This window comes from Lithobates pipiens, unplaced genomic scaffold (genome assembly GCF_037356315.1).
Source record: "Lithobates pipiens isolate NorthernLeopardFrog02 unplaced genomic scaffold, aLitPip1_a1.2 Scaffold_19, whole genome shotgun sequence".
Classification (NCBI taxonomy): Eukaryota; Metazoa; Chordata; class Amphibia; order Anura; family Ranidae; genus Lithobates; species Lithobates pipiens.
In genome coordinates this window covers 503,688,564-503,708,333 of record NW_027507764.1, presented here as the reverse complement: position 1 = coordinate 503,708,333, position 19,770 = coordinate 503,688,564, and the positions used below count along the sequence as shown (strand labels likewise).

General features: G+C 42.7%; 1 protein-coding gene across 2 annotated transcripts in view; it reads right to left on the bottom strand.

The window, feature by feature from the left end:
* Positions 1 to 4,750: 4,750 nt before the first annotated feature.
* The window catches only part of MATN2 (matrilin 2), a 174,371-nt gene continuing 159,351 nt past the window's right edge, over positions 4,751 to 19,770 (bottom strand). Inside the window, exons 14-18 of one of the 2 annotated variants that reach the window (XM_077493077.1) lie at positions 16,285 to 16,437; positions 11,231 to 11,272; positions 8,544 to 8,627; positions 6,251 to 6,337; positions 4,751 to 5,112 (exon numbers count right to left, since the gene is read on the bottom strand). In XM_077493077.1, coding sequence (XP_077349203.1) covers positions 5,057 to 5,112; positions 6,251 to 6,337; positions 8,544 to 8,627; positions 11,231 to 11,272; positions 16,285 to 16,437 — 422 coding nt within the window. In that variant the 3' untranslated portion in view covers positions 4,751 to 5,056. The remainder of the gene's footprint in view (positions 5,113 to 6,250; positions 6,338 to 8,543; positions 8,628 to 11,230; positions 11,273 to 16,284; positions 16,438 to 19,770) is intronic. The other variant, XM_077493078.1, reaches the window with a different exon arrangement.

The window sequence follows — 19,770 nt, the reverse complement described above, 5'->3', positions numbered from 1 at the left end:
GGAGCGGTCGAGAGGGGGTGACCAGAAACCAACGGCCATCCCCTCATCACAGATCGCTCCTGCAGCGAACCGGACCGCCGTATCCAGCGGGAGGGGGTCCGATCGGACCCCCACCCGCTGGAAGGCAGGCACGTACATGTACGTGCTTGTGCCTGCCTGTGCCATTGCGATGACGTACAATGGCAATACGGCGGTCCTTAAGTGGTTAAAAAAAAAGAATTTTTTTTTTTACTTACCTCTAAATGCCTGTTGCTAAGGGTTCCCTCGTATTCTGCCTCCTTTGGCGCCTGGGCTCCTGGCATCACTTCCCTCAGTGCAGGAAGGGAGATCGCCTCTCTCCCCTCCCTCTTGTCAATCATCTGGGACACGTGACCGTTCCCAGATGATTGCGCGGCCACTTACGGCACGCGTCGAGGCACGCGCATGCGCATTAGGTGCCTGGCTCTGCAGCCACAGCCGGGTGCCCACAGTTAAAATGCCGGTGCTGCCGAGCGGAGGTGGAGACGAGCGGGGCTTCGATCCCCCCCGCATCGCTGGACCCTGGGACAGGTAAGTGTCCGATTATTAAAAGTCTGCAGCTGCAGTATTTGTAGCTGCAGACTTTTCTTTTCAGTTTTTTTTTTTTAAGCGGAACACCGCTTTAAATATTTCTCTAGAACTTGTTAAACTCATTATATACTCCTGTAATACAAAGAAATCAATTTTTTTTTATATATGGTATTAAAGAGGAAGTAAAGCCAAACTAAAAAAAAAACACACCCTGCAAGGCAAAGGCATAATGAGCTAGTATACATAGCATACTAGCTCATTATGAATAACTTACCTGAGATGGAAGCCTCTGAAGCAACCCTCGTTGTCCTCCAACGCCGCCATCTATCCCGGAGTGACTTCTGGGTATTGCGGCTCCGGCACTATGACTAGCTGGAGCCGCGATGGCGTCACTCCCACCCATGCGTGCGGGAGCGTCACCTTTAGCAGCGTCATGCGCCGTAGACATCGGTGACTATCTTTTGCAAATATCTCCAAAACCGTGTAGGTTTAGTAGATATTTCTTGCACCTACAGGTAAGCCTTAATCTAGGCTTACCTGTAGGTAAATATGGTCTGTAAGGCTGGATTCACACCTGTGCTTTTTGCATTTTGCAGATTTGCACTACAGAACGTGTTCTATAGGAAACCATGTTGAATGGACTGTAGTACAAATCTGCAAAATGCAAAAAGCACAAAAAATGCATAGGTGTGAATCAGGCCTAAGGGATTACAACCACTTTAAGGTTTGAACAAACTACACACACAGATTTGGCTATTTTATAACATCTTTATAAGTAAAATGTCCCTCACACTTTAGTTCTGTTTTCATTCATTGACTAAAATTGGAATTGATTTTTCATAGTTTTCATCAATTGACGAAAATTCTCAGTAATTTTCGTTTTTGTCTTTGTCACTGGAAAAATGCTGCTGATAAAAATTATGACAAAAATATTTTAGTTGACTAAATTAGCACAGACCATCAGGATTTTGAACTGAGCGCTGATAACCGTCTGAAAGGGCCCTCTACTCGTGGTTGAGATACTGTAGATCAGGGGTTCCCAACCCACGGGCCGCGAAGGCTGCACTGTCTGACATGCGGCGGGCAAGCAGGGAGATGACATTATTTCTCACCGCATGCATCTCTGCCCTTAGCGGGGCTGTTATACTGCTGGAGATGAGGTGGGGGAGCAGAGAGATGAGATCATCTATCACCACCCGCCCCCCCATCATAGGCTGTTCTCCCTCACTTGCAACCCACCACTCCAGGTCTGCCTCTGAACTAATGCACACGCCTGTGCTGCCACCATTGCAGTGACAATCTGCATCTGGTGGCAGGTGACATCCACATCTGGTTGCAGGCAACGTGGCATTTCACAGATTGGTGAACCTCAACCCATCTTTACTTCTGAGACACTGGAACTCTCTAAGATGGTCTTTTTATACCCAATCGTGTTACTGACCTGTTGCCATTTCATTAGTTGCAAATGTTCCAGCTCTTCTTTGTTTAGAGATGTCCAGAATGGAAAAAATTGTTTTGTTACGATGTTTACATAAATTTGTTTAGTTAAATTAGTTTACTTCGTTTTCAGAATTTGTTAAGTTTATTCAGATCAATTCAAATATCACTTGAATCCCATTCAAAATTCAAATTTTAGAAGATGGTTATATCCTTTCTATTCCATTCTATTGTTATTTTCTATTATATTCTTTTCCTTTCTATTCAAATTTATTCTATTTGAATTTTGGAAAACGGTAAAATTTTTCTATTCTTTCTGTTCTATTATTTTCTATTGTTCTATTCTATTCAAATGTATTCTATTTGAAATTCAGATTTCAGAAGATGGTTATATTCTATTCTATTTTATTCCTTTATTTTCTATTCTATTTTATTAATTTTTTTTTTTAGCGTTCTATTTGGTTCCGTTTACCCTTTTATTTGCTATTTTTCACTTTTTTTTGTATTTTGTTCTGTTTTACTCTATTATATTCTATTTTGTCTATTCTATTCCTTTATTTTCTGTTCTGTTTTATTCTCTTCAGAAATCCGATTTGAAAACTTTGAATTGAAATTTTAATTAGTTGTAGCGCTGTGATTCTTTACCAGGCAATGTTATAAAGCAAGACAATGCTGTTAGGTTGGTATTTGGTTCCCCTCTAGTGGCATATGTGAAAGAGACTTGTTTTATTTCCACATAAAAGCCTATGCAGAAAGTGACTTAATTATTCAGAGAAAGGACTCACTTGCCCACAGTGCCTCACCTAGTTACCCATGAACGCTAGGTGACTGAACTGCATGCTGGGTCGTAAATAAAAGTCCCAACGCGGCCATTTTGGGAGCTCTTCTTGCTGGGATGTGTGGCCTGCCTACAGGGATCTGTGGGTGTGTGTTTGGAAGAGCCGCGGCCTACATCGTGGGGAACGGAACAGCAGCCACTGAGAGTGTCTTACCACAGTGTGCTGGAGCAGCGGTGCAATCTGATCGGAGGATCCAGAACGCCAGATGGAGCCAGGCAAGCGTCTCGGTCATTTTGTGGAGCGGTGCAGCGTGGCGGAGCTGGCTGGTAGCAGGACTGAGACCACCAGAGCAGAGTCATCCAGTTATCCAGGCCTGGTGTGGTGAGAGGGCTGGTGCCCAGAAGTTATATTCAGCACTTCACACACTTATGCCCTGTACACACGGTCGGACTTTCCGATGGAAAATTGTGCGATCGGATCGTGTTGTCGGAAAATCCGACCGTGTGTGGGCTCCATCTGACTTTTTCAGTCAGAATTTCCGACACACAAAGTTTGAGAGCCGGATCTAAAATTTTCCGACAACAAAATCGATTGTGTGTAGACGGACAAAGTGCCACGCATGCGCAGAATAAAAGAGACGAAAGCTATTGGCTACTGGACCGTTTATAGTCCCGACGTACTTGGCTCACATCACCTCGTTCTGAACGATCGGATTTTCCGACAACTTGTGTATGCAAGACAAGTTTGGGCCAAAATCAGTCGGAAAAAATCTGATGGATTTTGTCGTCGGAATGTCCGACCGTGTGTACAGGGTATTAGATTAATCTCATAGTATTGCTGAGACCTGTAGTCCCACGGAACAGTCCCTTTCAATTACTGTACTGAGATAAGCCTCAAAGCCTAACTTCACTAACAATTGACTGGCGGTGGGGGTACATTCCTAGGAAAAGAGATTATAAGTGCATTGCACAATTGGAGTTACTGCGTCACTTTAACTGACAAATGCGCCGTCGTACCCAAACAAAATTGATGTTTTTTTTTCCCCACAAAGAGAGCATTATTTTGGTGGTATTTGATCACCTCTGTGGTTTCGATTTTTTGTGCTATAAACAAAAAGACATATAAAAAAAATGTATTCATCAGCTTAGGCCAATATGTATTCTGCTACATATTTTTGGTAAAAAAAAATCCCACTAAGCGTATATTAATTGGTTTGCCCAAAAGTTATAGAGTCTACAAAATAGGGGATAGATTTATGGTCTTTTAATTTGAATATTTTTACTGGTAATGGTGGTGATCTGTGATTTTTAGTGACACTTTTTGGGGACCAGTGACATTATTACAGTGATCAGTGCAAAAAAATAAAAATGCACTGATCAATGCAAAAATGACACTGGCGGGGAAGGGGTTAACTGTTCCCTGGGTGTGTTCTAACTGTGTGGGGGTGGGCTCACTGGAACAACACAGAGATCGCTGTTCCTGATCACTCAGAACAGTAGATCTCTGTGTTGTCCCATCCGAACGCTGATCCGCCTTGTTTACATAGGCAGATCCCACCGTTCTGCCTCTCTGTGCAACGATCGCAGGTGGCCGGCGGATATTGAGTCCACCAGACCCGCGTGTGCCCACAGTATCTATTGCATGAAACGACGTACAGGTATGTTGTTTCACGCAATAGAGTCGCCCTGCTGCAGTATATGTGCAGCCTTAAAGTGGTTAAAATTGTACTTTTTCTCAGTTTAAACATTTGATTTTTTTTTTTTTTTTTTTTCTGTTGTGAATAAAATATGGGCTTATGAGATATTCAAATCATTGCATTCTGTTTTTATGTATTTTTTCCAACTGTTTTAGAATTGGGGTTGTAAGAGGAAATGTCCCCAATCTGGATACAGGCAGTAACAATAAATGTGACCCTTTTGCCACTAGAAAAAAAGTTTTGGGATTTAATATCTTAGCATAGTTAAATGATTTATACACAGACACAGTTTAACAAACATTACACCATTTAATATTTATATTTTATAAAAGGAGGTGACAAGCTTGAAAATTTTAAATGACAAAACTAGACTTGGTCCATAAAAATGTTTTGTGTGTCCCTCTTGTATCCCATAGAAATTCACATATAAAATTCTCATTTATAGAATTGGCACAAAATATTTTTCTGTATATTCTTTGTGGACTGAAACAGAAAAATATATAAATAAAATCAATTTTTGATTGTTCAGAGTGTGGCATTTCTTCTTTATGAAGATTCCTTGTGCTGCGTTTTCAATGAGCTCAGGGGAAGTCTGTTATCTTTCTCCCACGCGGTTCTCCAAAATCTCCATTCGCCTTGTCATCTGCTCTAGTAAGTTTATGTCAAGGGAGCAAATAATACATACAGGAATGAATCTACATTTGTGTGGGTTAAAGGGCCAGTCCACAAAAAAATGACAATTCAGTTTTTGGTGGATGTTGTAGAATTACACCAATTCACAATGTCTTTCCCATGTGGACTCTACTGGCGAGATCTCTGCACCTTAGTCCCAGGCTTTGTGCCCCCGCTGTGCCATTATAAGAGGTTCCCACTCCCGCTAATGAATCTGATCGTATGGATGGAAAATTCAACAGAAAATCTCCTTAACCACTTCAGCCTGGAAGATTTTCACCCTAAATGACCAGGCCATTGTTTGCGATACGGCGCTGCGCCGCTCTAGCTGACAATTGCGCGGTCGTGCAACATTGTACCCAAACAAAATTGACGTCCTTTTTTTCCCACAAACAGAGCTTCCTTTCGGCGATTTTTATTTTTTGCGTTATAAACAAAAGAGCGACAATTTTGAAAAAATATATATTTTTGACTTTTTGATATAATAAATATCCCAAGAGTTAAATGTGTTCCCTCGTGTGTTTCTAACTGTAGGGGGGATGTGACTGACTGGAGGAGACATATCGCTGTTCCTAATTACTAGAAACAGCAGATCTGTTTCTCCTCCCATCAGAATGGGGGATTTGTATGTGTGGCTCTCGTGCCCGTGAACGGGAGTGGCCGGCAGACATCGCAGCCACCAGCCTTGCGCATCAGGTCCCCTGCCGTGCAGCGGGCGCATGTGCGCCTGATATGGTTCTTAAAGGAGCCGACGCACAGATGCAGCGATTCACTGGAACGTTATGCAGCTGAGAACAGAGGGAATGTGATTACTTATAAAAAAGGGGAAAAAAGGTATTTATAATGTTTTCAAATCTATACAATTTTTTTTTTGGCCTTTATTCCCATTGAAACTGAATGGGTTTGTTTTAGAAGGTGATCATTTACAATCACTTTAAGCAAACGTGCGTGTGGTGCGCTGCAGCAGGCATGCGTTTTTGTACTGTAATGCACTCCTGTGCTTTGTGATGCAGTGTGCACAGAATGAATGGACTGCTCAAATCCAATACACATTAGTGAGTATTAACACAATACACAGGAACAAACAAGTGCAAATGGGCCCTTTGTGAAAGGATATATTGATGACTTAGCCGCTTTAGTTCTTCGTTTGCGTTGTTTTGAAATTCCAGTATATTCTTACACTGGCACTGCTCCTCAGATATATCTAGGACAATAAAAGGTAAGACAACATATATAAAATTTAATTTATCAACATAAAATCTGCAAAATGTACAGCAGGGTCCTGTGTCAGAACAATTAATGGGCCCCTATTCAGTCACATGCCCACTCATTTACAATAGATACAGTCAGTATAGAAAACAATCACCCCTTTAGGCTGGGTTCACACTGCTGCGGGGGGAGATCCGGATGTGATTCGCACCGCAAATCACATCCGATCTCCGTAGCGATGCGAGTTCAGCCATACAGATAGTATGGCTGAATTCGCATCGCACCCGCAGCAAACTCGCACGGGACCCTTTTTTTGGTCCGCAACAGAATCGGATCGCATGGGGGTTCACACCATGCGATCCGATTCCTGTGCGAGTCGGCAGATCGCACTGCGATATGCGGACGGATCTGGGGGTGTCATTAACATAACATTGACACTCCCAGCCGTCCGCATAGGGCAGTGTGAACTGTCGGCGGGAGGTGTGCGATGCGGGAAAACGCCGCGGATTTGCGGCGTTCCCGCATCGCAGCGGTGTGAACCCGGCCTTAAAATAATCACATTTTGTTGCGTTGCAGCCTGAAATTAAGACAGCCACATTTTTTTTGTTTTTCTTTTTTTTATCCAGCTGCATTTACTCAGAGCAAATTATAACATCCAAGTAAAAACTATAACACAAACATGTCCTAAAAAATGTAAATCAAAAACAGAATCACTGAATTGGAAAGGATCACCCCCTTCCTAAAAATGACTTATAAACTCTATCAGGTGTAGCTAATCACCTTCTAAATGGTGTACAAAGCCATTTGACTTTCAAATGTGATCAGCTGTGGTCATTTTGATTAGCTCAGCATGAAAAGAGCTTTCCTGGAGCATTTTAGTGCCTGGTAGTGCAACGAAAGCAAACAATCAACTACGGGTGGTAAAGCACTGTCACAAGATCTCCGGGATGAAGTTGTGGACAGGCACAAGTCAGGAGGTGGATACAAACATGTTTTAAAGGCTTTACCAATGCCTAGAAGCACACTGAAGTCTATTATTAAGAAGTAGAAGATATTTGGTACAATCCAGACCCTTCCTGGATCAAGACATCGCTCCAAACTGGATGAAAGAGCCAGGAGGAAACTGGTCAGAGAGGCTACCAAGAGGCCTACAGCAACTCTGAAGCAGTTTCAGGAATTTATTGCAAAGAGTGGTCATTGTGTGTATGTGACAACAATATCACAAATTCTCTACAAATGTGGTTTGTATGGGAAGGTTGTAAGAAACAAGCCATTCCTCAGGAAAGGCCGCATGCAGTCACGAGTGAACTTTGCCAAAATGCACCTCGAAGATTCTGAGGCCACATGGAAAAAGGTGTTATGGTCAGATGAGACTAAAATTTTATTATTTGGCCTTAACCCCAAACGTCCCACTGGGAGACTCAATCGACCAACTACCAAGTCCGCTGGCTGGCCCGGAGACCAGAAAAAAAACAAAACTCAGCTTTGATTGGGTCTCAGATGTCACGTCACTTTCGGTTTACTTGTGAGCCGATACTGGCAGTTTTCAAAAATCAAAAGTATTCAAAAACACCGATCTTACCCTTCTAAATACTTTCAGGAGGGGGTTGGGGTCCTATAGACCTCGACTCTATAAAGAGTACCTGTTACTGCCTACTACTGTCACAAGGGATGTTTATATTCCTTGTGACAGCATTTAAAGTGATCAAAAATAAATACATTTAAAGGGACAGTGTAAAAAAAAAAATATAATAATTTTCTTTTTTTAAGTACCATAGTTTGGCGCCATTCCACAAGTGTGCGCAATTTTAAAGCATGACATGTTAGGTATCTATTTACTCGGCGTAACATCATCTTTCACATTGTACAAACATTTTGGGCTAACTTTACTATTTTGATTTTTTTTCTTCATTGATTAAAGTGTATTTTTTCATTTGAAAGACCACTGTGCAAATACAGTGTGACATAAAATATTGCAACGACTGCCATTATATTCTAGGTTCTCTGCTAAAAATATATATATATTTATATAATGTTTGGGGGTTCAAAGTCATTTTCTAGCAAAAAAATACCGGATTTTATCTTGTAAGCAACAAATGTCAGAAAAGGGCCTTGTCTTCAAGTGGTTAAGCTACATCCACCATACTGATAAATAAAATACGGACTACAATAAAATAAAATACAAGTACATGGAATCTCACCTTCTGCTTGTGTAGTGAATTTTAAGGCAGACATGGAGCAGGAGACTGTGATTTCACCATTCTCTTTGAACTCAGAAGTTAATTCTGAAAGATAAAAGGCAAGTGTGTACCTCTGCGTTGTGATAATATAATTCTCCAAATAAATGAATCCTCATGAAAATAAAAAATAGGTATAAAATAAAACCACAATAAACATAAAACATAGTTGCTGCAACCTCTTACTGTGTTCCCACCAGTATAGACAATGTTGTAGTAAAGAATGAAGTAGTGCAAACTCCATATTGTGTTTTATAAAATCATATAAAATTCATACACTGTGCTGTAAACATATAAAGTGCATATAGCGCAGTCCATCTAAAAGGTGCAAATAATAGCTTCCAAAATATGTGACAGTTTATAATCCAGCGGTGATGTGTCTGAGTAATCACTTATTCCCAAATACAGTGCTTGCTAACCACAGGCCCGGAAGATTTGGCTGCTCAATGACCAGGCCATTTTTTGCGATTCCGCACTGCGTCGCTTTAACTGACAATTGCACGGTTGTGCGACGCTGCACCCAAACAAAATTGGACAAATGAATATAATCATAAATAAAATGTTAATTTGTAAGATTTTGTTGAGAATCCTTTACTGACAATGACTGCCTGAAGTCTGGAACCCATTGACATTACCAAAGACTGGGTTTCCTCCTTTCTGATGCGTTGCCGGGCTCTAACTGCATCTGTCTTTATTTGTTCTTCGTTTGTTGGTCTTTCTGCCTTTAGTTTTGCCTTCAGCAAGTGAAATGCATGCTCAATTGGGTTGAGGTCAGGTGATTGACTCAACCATTGCAGAATATTATACTTATTTTCCTTTAAAAGCTCCTGGGTTGATTTTGCAGTGTTTTGGATCATTGTCCAGCTGTACTGTGAACTGCCGTCCAATCAACTTTGCTGCATTTGGCTGAATCTGGGTTGGCAGTATCTCTCTAAACACTGCAGAATTAATCTGGCTGCTTCTGTCACATCATCAATAAACACCAATGACCCAGTGCCACTGGAAACCATGCATGCCCATGCCATCACACTGCCTCCACCATGTTTTACAAATAACGTTGTGTGTTTTGGATCATGAGCTGTTCCAAGCCTTCTCCACACTTTTTTCTTCCCGTCATTCTGGTACAGATTAATCTTAGTTTCATCAGTCGAAAGAATGCTTTTCCAGAACTGGTCTGGATTTTTTAGATGCTTTTTTTGGCAAAGTCTATTCTTCAGGCTTATGAATGGTTTGTACCTTGTGGTGAACCCTCTGTATTTGCTCTTGTGAAGTCTTCTCTTGATTGCAGACTTTGACAATGATACGCCCACCTCCTGGAAATTGGCCCTCACTTGTTTGGATGTTGTGAATGGGTTTTTCTTTACCATAGCGAGGATCCTACTATCATCCACCACTGTTTTCTGTGGATGTCAAGGCCTTTTTTATGTTGCGGAGCTCACCAGTGCATTCTTCTTTCCTCAGAATGTACTGTACTGTTGTTTTGGCCACTCCTAGTGTTGCTGCTATCTCTCAGATGGATTTCTTTTTCACTTGCATGTTCCTTTGCTCCTTTGAACACATGATGTACATTCACAGCATTAGATTCCAAATGCAAATACCACACGTATAATCAACTCCAGACCTTTTACCTGCTTAATTGATGAAGAAATAACAAAGGAGTAGCCCACACCTGTCCAATTACTTTTGGTCCAGTGAAAAAGGGGGTGGCTATTCTTAAAGCGGTTCTTCACCCTAAAGGGGAAGTTCCGCTAATCTGATCCCCCCCCTCCGGTGCCACAATCCCCCGCAGATGCCCCACCCCCCGTTGTGTTCTGGGAAACACACAGTTCCCAGGACACAGCGGGGGACCAGAAGAGACGCACAGCGCGACTCGCGCATGCGCAGTAGGGAACCGGGCAGTGAAGCCACGATGCTTCACTTCCCGATTCCCTGATAGAGGATGGCGGCGGGGGCAGCAGCGAGACGAGCGATCGCTCGTCATCTGCCGCCGACATTGCTGGACCCTGGGACAGGTAAGTGTGATTTTATTAAAAGTCAGCAGCTGCAATATTAGTAGCTGCTGGCTTTTAATATTTTTTTTTTTTAGGTGCAGAACCACTTTAAGAGCTGTAATTCCTAAACCCTTCCTCCTATTTGGATATACATACCCTCAAATTAAATCTGAGAGTGTGCACCTTCAGCCCATATTCATTATACTATAGCTTGAATATGTTTTGGTAAATACCTGAAAAAAATAAATTGCGCCCGTGTCCAAATATATATATATGGACCTAACTGTGTATATTAGTTGTTGTTTGTACCTGTAGTATAGCCCAGAAACAATAGTGCAAATTTTGCTTTTTTTGCTCCTACCTAAAACATCTCCCCATGGAAAAAAACCCAGTCCAGTGAGGCCCCATATTTGTGTTGGGTCGGCATGAAGGGGTTAAACCCGAAATAATACATATACACATACACACCACCACAGTGCGCATGCTCCCCATTAAGCTGTGTAAGTTGGTCCTGTCTGAAGAAAAAACTTTTTATTGAACTTTTGGATATAGTGAGGAAGGCTTAGAACCTCTGCCAAGTTTGTATTGCTTGCTGAGTCCCTTACAGTAAAGTGTGGATTTGAAAGATTTGGCCTTACATACACATACCATAGCACTCACCTTCATTAGATATTTCAGTATTACCCTTCAAGTTGGTCCACCCTGAAAAAAAATACAAGTGTGTCTGTCACTTATTATTTGTCCAATTGTTTTCAGATTTTCTGCTATCCGAACAATTCAAACTGGCCCCTGGATGGCTCGCCAATAATGGGAAGTTCTGTCTGATATCAATGTCAGTCATTGTATGACATCTTCTGATCCACAGGGAACCTATGAGGTTAGGTAGATGATTGCTGTCTTTTTGTCGTTTTTAAAGCCCACCTCCAAGCACACTTTTTGTGATACAGTAGGTAGAGTAATGCCGTGTACACGCGGTTGGACTTTGCGGCAGAAAAAGTCAAAGGGAATAATTTCTTCAGATATTCCGATTGTGTGTGGGCTTCAGTGGACTTTTTTTTTTGAAAATTCTGACGAACCTAGAAATAGAACATGTTTTAAATCTTTCTGACGGAATCAATTTCTATCAGGAAAACCGTTCGTCTGTGTGCTGTTCCGACGGACCAAAAACGACGCAAGGGCAGCTATTGGCTACTGAACTTCGTTTTTCTAGTCCCGTCGTACGCATTGTACGTCACCACGTTCTAAGCGATCTGACTTTGGTGTGATCGTGTGTAGGCAAGTCCGCTTCAGCGGAACTCTGTTGGAAAAAGTTTATTCTGACGGAAAAACCGATTGTGTGTACGCGGCATAAGTGTTAGATCCTCTTTTAGGTTTTTATTGTGTCCTGTCAGGGAGATTTCCCCTCACTTCCTGTCCCAGTCACAGGGAGTCAGAAGAACAGGAAGTGATGGGAAATCTCTAAATGATGATAGAAGTGGCAACATCTTTTCGTCACATGATTTACGTGGCTTAGTTACAGGTCAGTCATTCACAGGCACATGAAGCCCAGAAACATGCACTTTCATGGCACCATATTTCTACCCTGGAGGTTAAACACCTTAACCACACCTCTATAATTGAGGAAAAAAAAGAAAAAGAATACACATTGTACTTCACAGATTTGGAAATTGTTAACAAATTAGTGAATTACTTTACCTAATAAGGACTTCTCTGACCAAAGCATTGGTCATGTCAGATCAATAATAGAAACTCTGCATTTAAAAGTGAAACATGGCCAAAGTGTTTTTGTCTGTGCTTCTCTCATTGGTCACAAGTGTATGTTTACTTTTGCTCCCTTGTGACCCACAGTCAGCTGATTAGGAAGGATCCGGACAATGTTGTCGAGATCCACCCAGCTGCCCGATTGACAGCTTCGCCTTTCAGTGCACGGGTGAGAGCCTGGGGCAACCGATCCCACACCCTGCCCAACCTGGCACTCCAGTGAGCGCTTGAGGGGCAGAGCAGAGAGCTGGTACTGACAGTCTGAGCAGGGCTGAGCAATTAGTGGTCGTGTGATCAATCAGTTCTTACTTTTAGAGCCAACAAAGGACAGCTGCATCTCAACACGGATGATGGAACATGGAAGGGAGTATGACATTTTGTTTTTCACATATCCCATACTTACCCTTTAAAGTGGTTGTAAACTCAGGAAAAAAAAAAAAACAACCTACAAGACAAAGGCATAATGAGCATCGCATACTAGCTCATTATGAAATACTTACCTTAGAATGAAGTTGTTGCAGAGGTCACATACACCGCTGTGGCCAGTGACGTTTCTCCCGGAGTTATTTCCGGATTTGTGGGTCACGACACAGCCGCCGGTCACGACACAGCTACTGATGACGTCAGCACATGTGGATACAGTGAATATCTACTAAATGGTGCAAGTTTAGGAATTATTCACAGTACCTACAGGTAATCCTTGTTATAGTGTACAACCACATTAAGCCCTGCTATTCTTGGGAGCTTCCCTACCACGTCATGACAGGCTGATGACAGTTTCTCCCAGCATTCCTGGATCTAATTTTTTACAGATTTGTTTATGCTGTTCCACACTGTATTCTACAGCACACCTAAACCGAATAACTTAAATGTAATATATTGCAGCATACCAGCACTTACATGGGGTGGCTGCATTCGTTTTTTTTTCTGGCTTTTGTTTCTTTATTTCCACCTGGTGATCCTATTCACACTTCCTGTCCTAGTATGACAACACTCACTTGCAGTACTCTTTCTATGGAGGAGCAGCATTGTCATCTTAGGACAAGAAATATGTTGGGACTACAGAACAGCTCTGCCTCTTCTCTATAACATAGTGGGGAGGTGTTCTGTAGTTCTAACACACTTCCTGATTAACAATGCATTGTTGAGAAAAAAAAAATCCCCTCTTTTTTTTTTCGTGTTATTGCATAATTTTTCGTTTCAAATGTTTTATTGAAAAATCAGGTAAGACACATAAGAATAAGCAGAACAGTTTACATTGGTAACAGTAACAGATTATAAGCAAATGAGCTGCTACTAAATTTTGCAGATGCAGATATTCCAGATAAAGCTAAAGCATGCTCACGGACCCTTCGCATAGGTAGACTGGCGGACATAAAACATCCGAGAAGGGGGTCAAATAAAGGAAAACTAACAATTTCTGTGATTGCATAATTTTTAACTGCAGAAGCCTAGCTTTTTCTGTTTGTTTCACTGTCAGGACAGAAAGTGATGACAAATCTCTTCAAGGGGGGCACAGATAAACAAAATAGAGTAAGGAAAGAGTTAGAATAAAATGTTTAATTGCTGTGCTGTGTCTTGTTGTGCCGCTCTCTATCCATGGTGTCACGGGGACAGGATCTAAAGAAACATCTGTCCAATGGGGTCACAGATAGAAATAAAAACCTGACATATTTTGACTCGTCCCCTCTCTATACAAAAAAAAATAATTAAAGAAGGATTGTTCTTGTCAGACCAATCTATTATCAATCTACGATGAAGTGAGCTGCCATCTAGATAAAGGAAGGTCTGTAGATGTGGTATATCTGGATTTTGCAAAGGCTTTCTATACAGTTCCCCACAAACATTTACTTTAGAGAGGTCTGTCGGCATGGACCATAGGGTGAGTACTTGGATAGAGAACTGCCTACAGGGACGTGTCCAAAGGGTGGTGATAAATAGCGAGTACCCAGAATGGTCTGGTGTGGAAAGTGGGGTTCCCCAAAGATCTGTTCTGGGACCAATTATGTTAAATTTATTCATAAACGATATAGAGGCTGGGATAAACAGCTCAATCTCAATATTTGCAGATGATACAAAGCTAAGCAGTGCATTAAATTCAAAGCAAGATTTGGAAACCTTACAAGAAGACCTAAATAAAATAGGTTAGGCAAATACATGCCAAAAGAGGTGTATAGTCAAAAAATATAAAGTAATGTAGGGGGAGAACCTCTGGAGGACTCTAGGATGGAAAAAGACCTGGGGGACCTAGTAGATGATAGGCTCAGCAATGGCATGCAATGCCAAGCTGCTGCAAGCAAAGCCAACAGAATATTGGCATGCATCAAAAAGGAGATTCACTCCAGAGATAAAACGATAATTCTCCCACTATACAAGACTCTTGGGGCATCTGGAGTATTCTGTCTAGTTCTGGGCACCAGTTCTCAGGAAGGATGTGCTGGAACTGGAAAGAGTTCAGAGAAAGAAAAGAAAGCTAATAAAAGGACTGGAGGACCTCAGTTACGAGGAGAGACTTCAAGCATTAAAGTGAAGTCTTGTTTTTTTAAAGTAAAAAATAACAAACATGTTATACTTACCATCTCTGTGCAGTTGGTTTTTCACAGAGCAGCCTTGATCCTCCTCTTCTCAGGTCCCTCTTCGGTGCTCCTGGCCCCTCCCTCCTGTTAAGTGCCCCCACAGCAAGCAGCTTGCTATGGGGGCACCCGAACCGAGTCACAGCTCCCTGTGTTCATTCAGACACAGAGCCGCAGCAGCGATCAAATACCACCAAAAGAAAGCTCTATTTGTGGGAAAAAAATACGTCAATTTTCTTTGGGTACAACGTCGCACGACCGTGCAATTGTCAGTTAAAATGATGCAGTGCCGAATCGTAAAAAGTGCTCTGGTCAGGAAGGGGGTAAATTCTTCTGGTGCTGAAGTGGTTACACGTATTCTCTCTGGAGAAGAGACACTTGAGAGGAGATATGATATCGATGTACAAATACCGTACTGGTGACCCTAGCATAGGGAAAAAACTTTCCAGTGGGAGGGAATTTAAAAAGACACACGATCATTCACTGAAATTGGAAGAGAAGCGGTTTAACCTTAAACTTCCTAGGGGATTCTTAACTGTCAGAGCGGTAAGGATGTAGAATTCTTTCCACAAGCAGTGGTATCAGTAGGCAGCATCGATAGTTTTAATGATCACAACATACAGGGGTGTACAATGTACTACTGACATAAACACATACACCTACACACACCACAGGTTGAACTGGGTGGACGGGTGTCTTTATTCAACCTTACTAACTATGTAACTGGGGGATACCCCTGCAAACTGGAAATCACTGTAGTAGGGACTGCTATCTAGCTGCTTAGTGAACACAGAAGGTTGCTCCCTTGGTGTGGGTGCCTTTCAAAAAACACATTTTCTCAATGAATGCAAAGTGTCTTCTGATTGGATGAGGTGGAGACTGTAACGTCACTATCTGCCTCTTCACCTCATTCATGCAGAGGATGCTTTGCATGCACTGAGTAAATGTGTTCTCTGAGTGGTGCCTGTGCTAATCGGTGACCTGGAAACTGGCAGCAATCACTGTAGTAGCAGTGCCTACTGCAATTATTTCCAGCTTCCTCTGGGACCCCACAGGTATCATATGTACACTAATGTAACTATACAAAAATATCCAAACATGCAATTTTTCCCTTTAAGAAAGGACATCAACAAATCAAATGATTTTAAGGCTCGTTTTAAGTCCTGTCTGCCCTAAACAGCCCTGACTCCTGATGAGGGTGTCACAACCCCTACTGTCATTATATAACACAGCGGTGTCCCCACACAACATAAAGCACCTCTACAACGAGGAGCTGCTGGAATCCATCAAACTCTCATCAATGTCATCCCTTTGACAGGTTCACATTGGTGCGTTGTAAACTACAAAGCAATGTGGAACATCCATAATGTATGACAGTACCTTCGCAGATGCTGGATTTCAATTTTTCAGTGATATATCCCATGGAGCTGAAGTCGTCAGCATGAATCACATGTTTGTCATGGGGAGCTGAAGCAATTTCCCGTAACTCCTCATCAATGGCCTTGCCCACACCGACAGCATAGATGGTTATGCCTGAGAAGGAGACAAAAAAGAATACTGCATAATGACATCATGGACATTAAATCCACAACAACCTCCGAGTGACCTGAGCCGACCACAGCTGTCAGTGTAGGACAACAGAACGATTCCACCACGATCAGCGCAGCTATGAGGAACATGATGTCATCTCAGCGCTGGGCTCATACAGGTGAGGGGAGGCAGTCCACATTATTAGACACGGTAGGACCCGTAATGGATCACAGCGGGGGTTTAACTTCTGAGATGTGTCATGCACAGACAACTTTTCTCTCTTGTAGTCTGTCCCAAAATGTATTACAGATATTAATGTAGCAACAGTAATTTACACAGTGCTTTTACACAGCATAAGAAAAGGTACTCGCATTAAATGATGGTAACTAGGCAAAACACAGATGAACAGCGAGCTCGGGTACATCACTTCCGGTATCTCGTTTCCGGGAAACGAGATACTGGAAGTGATGTACACAGGGACGGACTGACAACTCATGGGGCACCCGGGCAATAGGAGATTATGGGGCCCCCGGGCAATAGGAGATTATGGGGCCCCCGGGCAATAGAAGATTATGGGGCCCCCGGACAATAGGGGATTATGGGGCCCCCGGTCAATAGATTATGGGACCACTCAGTATACACACACACACACACATACAGTATACACACACAGACACACAATATACACACAGAGAATACACATACACACACTGAAAAGGTACTGGGGCAGCTATAATCTTGGGATTTTTAAATAAACACAGATTTTTACATACTGTCCCTGGTTTTATTGAGGCTGGCAATCCTGATGGGGCCCCTTAGTGGCATGGGGCCCTCTAAGGTAATGGCAGCGATCTCCATTTTGTAGTGGGACTGCGACATTGCTGTGGACAAATCTGACCCCAAATTACACTTTTTGGGGACCAGTGACATTATTACATTGATCAGTGCTATAAAAATGCACTGATCAATGTAAAAATGACACTGGCAGGTAAAAGGTTAACACTAGGGGGCAATCAAGGTGTTAACTGTATTCCCTAGGTGTGTTCTAACTGTAGGGGGGATGGGCTGCCTGGGACATGACAGAGATCACTGTTCCCTTATTTACAAAGGCAGATCCCCATCTGCTTCTGTACTAGGCGATCATGGGTCACCAGCGGACATCGCCCTGTAACTGTGTCTGCGCGAACCGATGATGGAGATTTGTGCAGGGGAGCCAAATCTGCCGCAGTGCAACTGCAGTGGCTTGTCTTTAACCACTTCCCACCCGGCCAATGCATATATACGGCCGGGTGGGAGCCGTCTACTCCTGATAGGACGTTCAGGATCGTCATTCAGGAGTAGCGGGATCGCGCGCGCGCGCGCCCGCGCAGCGGCGCGATCCCGATGTGCTGGTGTCACCCGGACACGGCACATCTCAGATCAGCAGGAGGGCTCTGTGATTGGCCCTCCTGATCACATGATGGCCGTGTCCAATCACGGCCGTCATGTGATGTAAACAAACAGCCGGTTGCTAGGCAATCGGCTCTCCTCTCCTCACACGGAAGTCACCGCTGAGGAGAGGAGAGCAGAACGCTGCAGCCGGCTGATGATCAGTGAGTATGGGCTGCTTTTTACAGCTTTTTACTCACTGATCATCAGTGTAGTGTAAACACACAACACACCACACAGTACAAACACAGTCCCCACATATGTCCCCAAAACACACATGTCCCCAAAACATACATGTCCCCAAATAATAAAAACACATGTCCCTAATAATAAAAACATGTCCCCCACATATGTCCCACGAAAATCACATGTCCCAATGATTATCTGCACACATATGTACGTGATCACCTGCACACATATGTACATGATCATTTGCGTACATATGTCCGTGATCACACAAACCAATTATTATACACTTAACGGAATTTTTTTTACCAAAAACATGTAGCAGAATACATTTTGGCTTAAATTTATGACAAAATTTGATTTTATTGGATTTCTTTTCAAATAGAAAAAAGAAAATATTGTTTTTTTTCCAAATTTCCGCTATTTTTGCGCTTATATCGCAAAAAAAAAAAAAACGGAGTCGTGAATAAATAACACCAAAATAAAGCTCTATTTGTGCGAACAAAATGATAACAATTTCATTTGGGTACAGTGTAGCATGACCGCGCAATTGTCACTGAAAGCGCTAGAGCGCTGAAAGCTGAAAATTGGGCTGGGAAGGAAGGGGGTGAAAGTGCCCTGTATTGTAGTGGTTAATTGGTTTAAAAAAAATAAAAAAAAAAAAAAAAGGAACCTTTACAATCACTTTAAAGGGTTAGTTCACCTTTGCTGATTTTTTCAAAAAACATCAAGCATTGCAATATCCTCAGTACATTACTTCAGGCAAAATCAGGCTCACTTCTGAATAGAAACCAATGAGCTTCCAGGTTTTATTACCGAAGATTAATTGAACAAGCTGGGGTTAGAAGCTCATTGGTTTCTATGCAGAAGTGAGCCTGATTTTGCACTTTCCAGCTTTAGTAAATAAACCCCATTGTGTACTTAAAGAGGAAGTAAACCCTGATGGGTTTACTTCCTCTTTTTTTCCCTGCAAAGGTAAAGCATAATGGACTACTATGCATCGCATAGTAGCTCATTATGTGTCACTTACCTGACACAGGAGCCAGCGAAGTCGCCGCTGTCACCTGTAGTCCGCCGCATCCATCTTGGTTGTGGCGTCTCTCGCAGCTCCGACGAATGACAGCGGAGAAGCCGCGATGACGTCACTCCCGCGCATGCGCACGGGAGTCGCGTCTCGGAGCTCCGACGCTGCCATTCGGCGGAGCCGCGATGACGTCACTCCCGCGCATGCGCACGGGAGTCGACAAATTAGGCAAATCCATTCTTGGACTTGCCGCATTTAGTGCGCCTGCGCGCCGCTGTCTACGGCGCATGCGCCGTAGACAGCGGTGCCCATTTTCGGGCAAATATCTCCTAAACCATATAGGTTTAGGAGATATTACTTGGACCTACAGGTAAGCCTTAATCTAGGCTTACCTGTAGGTCAAAGTTGTTTGGAAGGGTTTACTTCCATTTTAAATGTGGGGTATGCCTGTATGCAGTGCTCTTTTGTTTGGATGAGTGAGTTTGGGGTGGAAGAACTTGACTGTCCTGCACAGAATCCTGACCTCAACCTGATAGAACACCTTTGGGATGAATTGGAGCAGACACTGCAAGCCAGGCCTTCTCGCCGAAATCAGTGCCTGACCTCACAAATTTGCTACTGGAAAAATTATCAAACATTCCCATAGACACACTCCTAAACCTTGTGGTTAGCCTTCCCTGGGATGCATTAAAGTTCAT